At 29.0% G+C, this 10,542-nt stretch overlaps 1 protein-coding gene across 1 annotated transcript; it reads left to right on the forward strand.

The window, feature by feature from the left end:
* Window positions 1-2,108: 2,108 nt before the first annotated feature.
* Window positions 2,109-9,918, forward strand: Catb-1852 (cathepsin B-1852; the record flags this gene model as incomplete). Its single annotated transcript, NM_001126138.2, is given in 6 exon segments — window positions 2,109-2,329; window positions 2,416-2,616; window positions 3,657-3,789; window positions 5,664-5,777; window positions 8,251-8,483; window positions 9,474-9,918. Coding segments are annotated over 5 exon segments (884 nt in total), but the record flags the coding sequence as incomplete, so codon positions are not given.
* Between the last annotated feature and the right edge of the window lie 624 nt (window positions 9,919-10,542).

Below are 10,542 nucleotides of genomic sequence, written 5' to 3' on the forward strand. Positions count from 1 at the left end.
TTTTAAGTTACACCAAAAACTAAAATCAATTTTCTCGAAAACAGATTTTGCGTAAAAATTCCCATTTTTCCTTAATTTTTCTTTTGTTTTTCACGGCGCTTTTGAAAACTATTGGAAAAATTTTACTTTTGACCCCCCAAAGTACCAACTAGATTCACTTTCCTATCAGAAAAGGTACTGTTAAAGAATTTCCAAGCACTTTTACTGTCCTAAAAGGTGATGACAGACATAAAAAAAAATTTTAAAAAAAATAAAAAAAACACACATCATTGTAAAATCAATACATTCATCGTTCCACTCAGAATCTAAAATTTCACACATTACATTGTTAAACGAAGACTTTCTTATGGACAAAAATAGAACCATATAGCCATAAAACAACCACCGAAAAGTGAAATTTAATGATACGATTAAACCGATCGAATATAATTACTAAATAATCGAATTAATCAATTAATACACACGTATATCGTTGTAAAAAATGTTTTTGAATTTGGTGCTGCATTTAAATAATTTCCACAATCCTTAATCATATTAAGTTTCTGTTGAATAAATAAACTAAAACTGTCGGTAATAATTTTGTATACAACAATATTTTAAAACGATTATAATTTTGATAATCTTTCTTCAAGGTAAATTACGATTTTGGTATAAATTTTCATCTCGATTAATACTTTTAACGGTTTCCATCGATATAATATATTATAATCCCGGAGGGACGGAGTGGCCGGGCGGACTAAGGCGTCGGTTGCGACGCGCTCCGTCGCTGGTTCGAACCTCGGTCACGGGTGGCACTTCTCTTCGGGCAGACGCGGTGTCTGGAGAGAGAGGTAGCCATCCCCCACCCGGGCATGGCAGATATCTACGGGTGCCCACTTGAAGTTGCCGCGGGTTCATTCATGATAATAAAAAAAATATATATATTTAATCGGTTTCACGATCAGTTGAGTATACTATACAAGCATGTCAAACTCAAAGTATAAACGTAAATAACTATCAATTCAATTGATTTACTTGAGACAAAAAAGTAACGCATTGACGACGTATGCGCCTCTGAAATGAAAATTGAATGCATTTATTTTTATTTTTTTCTTAAATTAAGTTATACTATCATTTGTCTATAAATATTGCTTGCAGCGGCCCATAAGAAAATTAGACCGTTAAAAATACTTTTTAATTTCATATGCAGTCCTAAAACATCTAATATATTATACGTTATAATAAATTGTCTTTCTAAACAATCCGTTTACAATAGCAGCAGTCGGGTTGAATAGGTATCGTGAAACTTTATTGATAAAAATAATCCGACGATTAATGTCTTAAGATTTAGAGTCGTAAATTTACGTCGTTATATTTTATTAACTTGTGGTTGGTCATACACTCTCACAGCTACACGATGAGCCATAATTGCGATTACAATTTTATTTTAACATATTATATGGTATTAGTGATTATAATATTTTATCTGTGGGATTTTGTTATTTATCATTAATTCAATAAATTCTACATTACGTTATATCGGTAGGCGTTATGCAAAATCCATTCTTCTTTGAGTGCTCTAGAATGGTGCACTCCATGTACATAAATAATTGTATGCCTAACAGATGCTTCATAGATATTAACATTGATTTTGCAACTGTCGATGTTTTTCAATTTTTAGTGTATTTTTTTAGTATTTTTACGTAATTATTATATTTAAGTCAAGGTAAAAAAAATACTATGAATTCTGAAAGCTAAACCGTAATTTTCTATCTCAAGCGTAGTCGTGTGACTATAAAAACAATTTTTCAAGGGCATCATATATGTTTGTATAGTTAGCCCCCCCTCCCCAAGCTATAAACGATCATAAAATCGATCCGATGGACTTACAAATTCTGAAAACCAACTTACATTCACTTACAAATAGAGTACTTAAACTTACAATTCATGCTTTTAAAATCAAACAAAGTTGGGGGGCCCACTTTACAAACATAATTTTTGGGTACTTTTGGTTGTTGATAGAATTAGTGCATTTAAATCCGAGCCCTATAGTTATCAATATAATATAAAAGGTACATTATATGCCCTAATTTTTAAACTCTATTGTCGTTGTTGTTGTTATATCATTCAGGCTGGCATCAACTTTCATCCGGAAACACCTTTGAAATTCATATTGGGACTTTTGGGTTCAAAAGGCGTGGAGGTATCTTCGGCGGGTCCATTTAAGTCACATGACCCACTGTACAGCCCCACCGGGAATATTCCGAATGAATTTGACGCTAGAAAACGATGGAAGAACTGTACGACGATCGGGACGATTCGCGATCAAGGCAATTGCGGATCTTGTTGGGTGAGTTATTATATTTTAGACCATAATTTAATTGAATTATTTTTGAAAAAAATCCATAAAAAAATGTCCTCGTCCGACCACGATAGGCGTTCAGCACTTCTGGAGCGTTTGCCGACCGTTTGTGTATAGCATCGAACGGGTCATTCAATCAACTTTTGTCGGCCGAACACGTGACGTCTTGTTGTTACCGATGCGGTTTAGGTTGTCAAGGAGGTTATCCGATCAGAGCTTGGCGATATTACAGCAAACACGGTCTGGTCACTGGAGGAAACTTTAACTCGTTTGAAGTAAAACAATATGATAATAGAAACATAGGCGTGTTTATGGGAGGGGGCGGGAGGGAACTGGCCTCCCCGGCTGACTGTGCCTCCAACAAAATCATGCCAGGAAAAAAAAGTCATGTGTACCCTGCAGTACCTATAGATTTGGATTAATTGTAATTTATTTAGTTAACGCATTTATTAATTAGTGATTATATGATCATTATAATATTATGTTCATCAATTCTCTATAACTACATAACATGCAATGGTACTGTTGTGCCCACATACCAGGTCTTGCGCTGTGATATCACAGATTAAATACAATTTTATCTAACAGGTGATAATATTTTTTTATCAGCTGAAAATATCCAATTACCGATTATCATTTACAAAATGTGTTTAGATATTTTATGACTTGTTAAAATTATTTAAATTTTGTCGGAAACTCAAATTATTTATTACTGATTAGTTAATAGTTTTACAATTTGTATGTTGTTTACCTTGTATAATGGATGGGTAAAAAGTATTTTTATTGTTTTGACAATGGTTATATACTTTTTGATCATAATTGAAAAATATTATGTCATTTTCATGTCTCAAAAAAAAAATAGGTCTCACAATTTAAAAATTTGTTGTGCCCCTTCAACCACCAAAGTCTGAATACGCCTATGAATAGAAACGTAGATAAGAATTAATATCATTATACATGGTTTGAACTAAGATAACTTAAATTAGTGAACGTAGCCATTTCCCACAAATCATGTACCATTTTCGCCCACTGTCAAATTTCTGAAAAAAAAAATTGTTTCGATATTTTCCTACATTAAGGGGTTAAGAATATAATGTTTATATTAATTTTAAGCCATAATATTATATTAACAAAATACATTGGGCAGTTGTACAACATTTATCCTGCAGCAACGGAAACTATAACCTAGTTTGTGCAGAGCAAAATGGACAGTGGAGGAAAATGGACACACCCGATTTAGTGAATTTAACGTTTCGTCTCGACACTGTCAATAGAATATTACCTTACCTTCGGAAAATTGTAATAATGGTTCTAGGGATGTCAGCCGTACATGTTTCCGCCGTGCACGGGAAACAACTCTTGTAGCGGTCAATCGGAAAAAAATCACAAATGCCAAAAAAAATGCTTCGGAAATACATCGATTTCCTATAGGGGCGATCGCAGATATGGTAAAATTATTTTGTGACGACAACATTTTCTTTATAATAATATTATGACCTCTAAATAAATTATGATCAAGATATTGTTGTGAAAAGTTAGGTATTGTAAACTAGGAAGACTTATCAGGCATATAAGTATAAGTATAAACATAATCATTGATACTTAATAATGTACGTCACCGTTACTGTAAACATAATTATTATTGATAATGACTAATGAGGAATTGGCTTATAGAGATATTAATTATAGTCATTCGGGTATACATAAACATAATATACAATAATTGTTAGCATATATTTGTCGTAGCTACTTCGTGAAATCGAACTTTTTATGAAAAGATGGCCATTTCATGAAATGGAAACGGATATTTTACACTTGGTAAAATTCGAAAATATTTCACAAAATGGTCGCTTTTTCGTGAAGTGGTCACTCCAATTTGACATCGTGTAATTTTTTTCACAATCTAATCGTTCACTCTGTATACTGAAATACAACATAATTACACACCTCTATTATTAGTTTGATTATATCCAATAACCACGTGCCGAATGTCAAGTAAAATAAATATTATCTGTATTCTATACGACTATATTATACCTGCCAAATTGCCAGAATATCTGAAATATGTAGATGATATCTATTGGTTTTGATAAAAGTCTTAATCATAACGCCATATCAGCATTTTGGTGATACCTTCATGTTAAATTAATGTATATAGTTGCTGTGTGGATCATTATCAGTTTTAAATTTGCCGCGCACTTTACGCCCTACTTTTAGAAACATTAATGAAAAAAACACCACGAGGCGCGTTAGCGTCGAATCGCAGTTGCCCTATAGTGTTAATTTTTTAATAAATAACACATTGTGATAGAATCACATCAAAAAAACGAAATAAGATTATAATTTGTTACACACAATTTATTTTTACCTGATAATGTCGTAAGTGTTTATTATATTTTACATACTGACGGAATCACCAACCACTCTAATCCCCTATAATAATGCTCTGACAATAATGTGAATAATAGTTTTCGATGTTTTTTAATATACTTGAAGACCATATATAATTATTTAAAAACATGATTCAAAATTTATATGACACGAATAATGAATTAATTAAAAAGTATTAGATGATGAGGTTATAGTTTAGAATTATTAATGCATCTGCATGAGAATAGGTATTTAAATATTATTTTTTTGCTATAAATCTTTGACTCACTACTTAAATGTTATCACTTAATTATGGAAGGGATGAGTACGAGAGTTTTTCTTTTAGTTTAAATTTAGGTCGAGCAATACGCGAAGAGTGTTGAGTAAATTTGTTACTTACTTTTCGTAGAGCTTTGCGATTCAGGAATATCTTGGACGGTATTATTTGACAAATACTGAATATCAGACAGGGTAGGCATATTGAAAAAATATTTTAATAACCAAAGAAAATATTGTATAACAAATTAGTTTATTTTTTACTTTTAAAAGAACACGAACATGATAGTATGAAAATGTACAATTTAATTAAATGAGATTGAGCAAGTGACTGAGTGAGATACCTCATTTGACCGTGGTTGAATTGTAAATTGCGGCATTCCTCTTTCATGTGTGCTTGTGTGTCGTGTGTCATTATAATTTTAGGATAATGTATTGGTAATATGTATTCATACAGCTGATGTTAATATTGTAATATTGTACTGTTTAATTTGTTTTCTTAAATCTAAATATAATCTAATAAAATAATGATATACGTGTATAGCATAACAATACTTTCAAAAACTTAATACATGTCATGTCATTTAACTATTTAAGGATTTATCGATAATATGAATTAATATTTTTAAAACACGATATTTTCGAAACGCATTATAATTTGTTTTTTCATTTGTAGTTGAGAGATCGCCATATGTCCTGGCCTACGATAACATGCAAAATGACATAATGACTTACGGACCAATCGAGTCATCTTTTGATGTGTACGACGACTTTATATCGTACAAGTCGGGTATAAATTCAATATTGATAAAAAAATAATAATATGTATAGAGTGATTTGTTTGAATATTGGTATACAAATAGTTTTCCAATTATTTAATAAGTATTATAATATATCGAAAAGTATTTGAGTGCATTTTATATACAATTTTACTGTAAGTATGTACCTACTTATACACTTTGGATATGAAATATTTTCAATTAATGTAAAAACAAACGATCATCACCAAATCAATAACAACTTAGATTTGTCTTAAACTACTAAACTTTTATCAACTGTATAATATTATGTTATTAATAATTATTTAAAAATATAATAAAATATCAATGGATATTAAGGTACTATACAAAAAGACATATGCTTTATATTAACAATAACGAGTTTCTATAAAGCAAGCCTGGGCATAAACGCGTTAAAAAGTTAAAAGTTAAGTTAATTTTAACTTTTAACTTAACTTTTTTAAATTTAATTTTCATTAACTTAATTTTTAACTTAACTTATTTTAATTGATATTAACTTAATAAATAACAAGTTACTTTTAATCAAATTCAAGTTAAGTTAATTTATAAATAATTAAATAATAAAAATAAAAATTATTATTGATATTACATAACCATTTACTAGAATAGGGAATTACAAATATAGTTAAAATCAATTTCTTAAATAAATATTTTACTGAAGTATAAAGTTGGCTATTTTCTCAAACAGTTTTAGACTTTTAGTTCCCTGAAAAAGTATTCAGAGTTTAAAATTAAGTACATTCTTAAATACCATGTTATTTTTATTTAATAATTTAAAAAAAATGTATAGTACTTTAATATTAATACTTAAGTGTATTAATAAATCAAAAGGTTGTATTTGTTTTGGCATTTTCAATTTTGTATTTTTTTTGTACCTACTTCATAATTCTATTAATTCAGTACCCGTGTATAGAAAAGCTATTGGCTATTTCCTGTGTTCAATAATATTTATGATTTTTATTATTTATAAAGATATTATAAAAAAAAAAAATAACTTAACTTAACTTAAGTTAATAAGTTAATTGAAAATGTTCATATAACTTTTAACTTAACTGAGTTAAAAAAAAAAAATTAGGTTAACTTTTAACTATTAACTGAGTTAAAATGTTTTACATTAACTTAACTTAACTCAGTTAAAAATTATCATTAACTTGCCCAGGCTTGCTATAAAGTGACTTTTAAAAAATAAAAAAATATGTCTTTTTGTATACGAAAAACGATTCTAAGTGGAGGTGTGGATATTTTATTATATTAACATTTCCATTAGTAAAAAAAAAGCAAGTAGGTAACTTAACCTAACTATTATCCTAAAATTAAATGGATTTTCTAGTTACAGTATGAACTACTAATGAGGAACAATCAGTTGAAATGTCCAGCTTTAGCTATGCAAACTTGACATTAATTAATACATTTTTAACTACAAAATTATTTACAATTATTAATGTTCGTGATTTTATCAATAAACTAACTTTAAATGCTTATAAAAATAAATCGTTCTATTGTACCCATCTCAAGCTTTTTAATATCTATAGTAAACACTTATAAGGAACCTTGTGTATTACATTTTCGCTTTTAACCGAACGAATAATTTTGTATTGAAATTTATCAAAAAAAAAAAACTAAATGAACCGTAGACGATCCAAGTGAAATCGCTTTCTAACTTTCTTATAACAATTATACTAATAATAACATTATTAGTGGTCTTACAACATTTCTACCAGAAGGAGTGAATTGATTTCAACATATTATATAGTATCTTATATTTAAGAATATTACAAAAAAAAACCGCTAAAAATGCGATTTTAATTTCTAACGCTTTGTTTATCACCATTGAAAAGAATAAAAAAGATTATAATATTATAATATCAATTCAACTTACAAGCTATAATAAATAATAACAATATAAAATATCCAGACCGACAACACGCCTTTGTTCACAATTGTTTTTTTTTATAAAATGATATTATATCATTTAGTTCAAGTATAATCCATTACTGACCTACTTGTAACCTACTGTACAGCAGATCGACATCCACTTACCCGATTCTTCATTATGATCTTACAATGTCTTTTTTTGTCCCCCAATCATTTTAATAAAGTACTGATAATTATCAATAACGAAAGTACTGAAATTACCAACTGGATACAGTTTCCTACAAGAAGGCAGAAACCTTCATCAAAGTTGACGAACAGAATATTTTTGTATGAGAAGAGTGCCTCTAGTACACAGATCATTCTAAAATCAGTGTATCCATTGCAGCGCTCAAAATTTAAAAATATTATTTAAAATGTGTTTAAAAAAAAAGGTTTTGAAAGTTCCCATTCGGAAAATGTGTGTTAAATACATGACAATATAAATGTAGTTGTGTTAAATGCTTTTTTTGAACACTACTCTAATACTTTTTTTACAAGCACACGTTTTACTACACCAACATATCAATAATATTCAACAACCGGTTTTAGGTGTATACTTCAAATCGCCCAACGCCACGTATTTGGGAGGCCATTCCGTTAAGTGCATCGGATGGGGAGTCGAAAGGAACGTGTCCTATTGGCTGATGATGAACTCGTGGAATAGTACTTGGGGAGACGGAGGATATTTCAAAATACGGCGTGGTACGAACGAGTGCCAAGTCGAGGATTCGTCAACTGCTGGGGTGCCGGAATATTATAAATAGGGCTGGGATAACAATAAGGTATTATACGTTTAATGTATTTTTTAATCATTACATAAGGAAGTTATTAAAATTGTGTAAAGTGCTATTGGCCTTTTAGTCAATTTTACACTATAATCCGGTTTTGTTAATACAATTTGATGAGAATATATAAAAGAAAGTAATTTTGTAAACTGATAACAAAGATTTTACTTGATAAATATCATTAATCGTAATTTTTTTAACGTATCCATGCGATGTAAGAATCAAGACTACTTACTAAAAACGATGACGGACAGTTAAATTAGAATAATTATCTCTCCTCGCATCATCAAAAGTCCACGAGGAATATTAGCAATTTTGCACTGTGCAGTGCTGAAAAACTTTTTATTAAATTTAATTAAGAAATAATTTTTTGTTCAAAACTTACTTAAAATAAAAAAAAAATATGCGAATTTTATAGGTGCACTAATACTATTTTTATTGCTTAAAAGCAATTTCTTTAGGGCATTTTTGGGATTTTTAAAGAACATTACATTCCCAGGCTGAATTATAAATAATAGTAACTGCAGCTAGCTAATAGATTCTATGTCATCCTAATATCATCATTTCTCATGGAATTATTTAAAAAAAAACAATAATTTGTATCTATACTAATTAAACCACAAACAAGAATATTAGAGTTTTCAAAAAAATAATGTATTTACAAATTTGAGGTCTCTAAGAAAAGAAAAACCTATTTGAAAATAATAATTTCATTTTTACTATTTTAATCGTCATAATCGTGGCTCTGGAGATATAGTTTTTAGCAGTTTAATAATATACACTTTAAAAAGTCAAAATACGCCATAAATATCTATGCAAAAATATATAGTTAAAAAAAAAAAGATTACATTTTGTTTTTATTTTTATTGTCTTAAATACATTTTTTAGTGGTGTACCTAATATTATATAAAAAATTATTGGTATTATTATTATGTGTAATGAAATGTGTTCCATTACATTTATTTATGAGAGTTTACTTAAAAATAGGTTACAGATTTCGAGGTAAGTGAAATAGCATTAATAACCAGAAAACATACAAATTCCAATAATTTTTAATTTCGAACATACGACATCAGGGAAGTGTGAAACAAATTTATATCCTACTGTGGATGCCATTCTTCACCAAAAAAGCAAATAACATTTGCAAATCAAACATTTGCATCCTAGCCTCGAACTCATTATAATTTAAGTTTTTAAGTTTTCGAACGACTGCATAAACAGTTTCGTATACGTGCAACTTTATATTATACTATTATAATTAAAAATATATTAAACAATTATTTAATTAATTAATTGATTTTTGTTAAGTTGTTATGATTTAATATTATTATCATTTGTTAAAGTATTGATGTACATTTTGAATTATTTAAACGCAATAATTGTACGTAATTAATATTATTAGCAATTAAAATATAATAATAATATTGTTATACCTACTCGTTTTATTATTTATTATATTATAATAGCTGAATATTGTGGCTTCACCCGTTTGCAGTTATTTTTTTGTGATAAATCCTACATAGTACCTACGCTATGCTGCCTACCTAAGCTGCTGTATGGTGGTTTGAGAATATATCAATTTTTGTAAGCCCATCTCAGCGCATAGACGAATCGGCGTCAGTGTACTTATCTTGGTGAAATAATTCGACCTAGATGGTCAACAACAAATTGCGGATTTGATTTAACACTTTAAATATATTTTTAACGTGGTTGAAACTAGATACTTGCGCTCAAAACATAACTGACATGTCTAAAAAAAAAATCACTTAGGCTTTCGAAAAATTCAATTGAGTAGTTTTTGAGCGTATTTGTTACATACAAACATTTGGTTTTAATATAATATACCTTCATTTATATAAATATATATATATTTTCTTTATTCGAGGCCATAACCACGACGTTTTTATGCATGGTCGTATCTGATCTTCCCGAGTAAGATTATCAACTATTTATAAATCTTGATTGACCACCTCTGTAAAATGTGGATATTGGAAACCCTTTCATATTACACATCTAGATCATTAGAGGAACCACTATTCCAAGTGTCAAGGAGGTA

The sequence above is a fragment of the Acyrthosiphon pisum genome, chromosome X (genome assembly GCF_005508785.2).
Source record: "Acyrthosiphon pisum isolate AL4f chromosome X, pea_aphid_22Mar2018_4r6ur, whole genome shotgun sequence".
In the NCBI taxonomy this organism is placed as follows: domain Eukaryota; kingdom Metazoa; phylum Arthropoda; class Insecta; order Hemiptera; family Aphididae; genus Acyrthosiphon; species Acyrthosiphon pisum.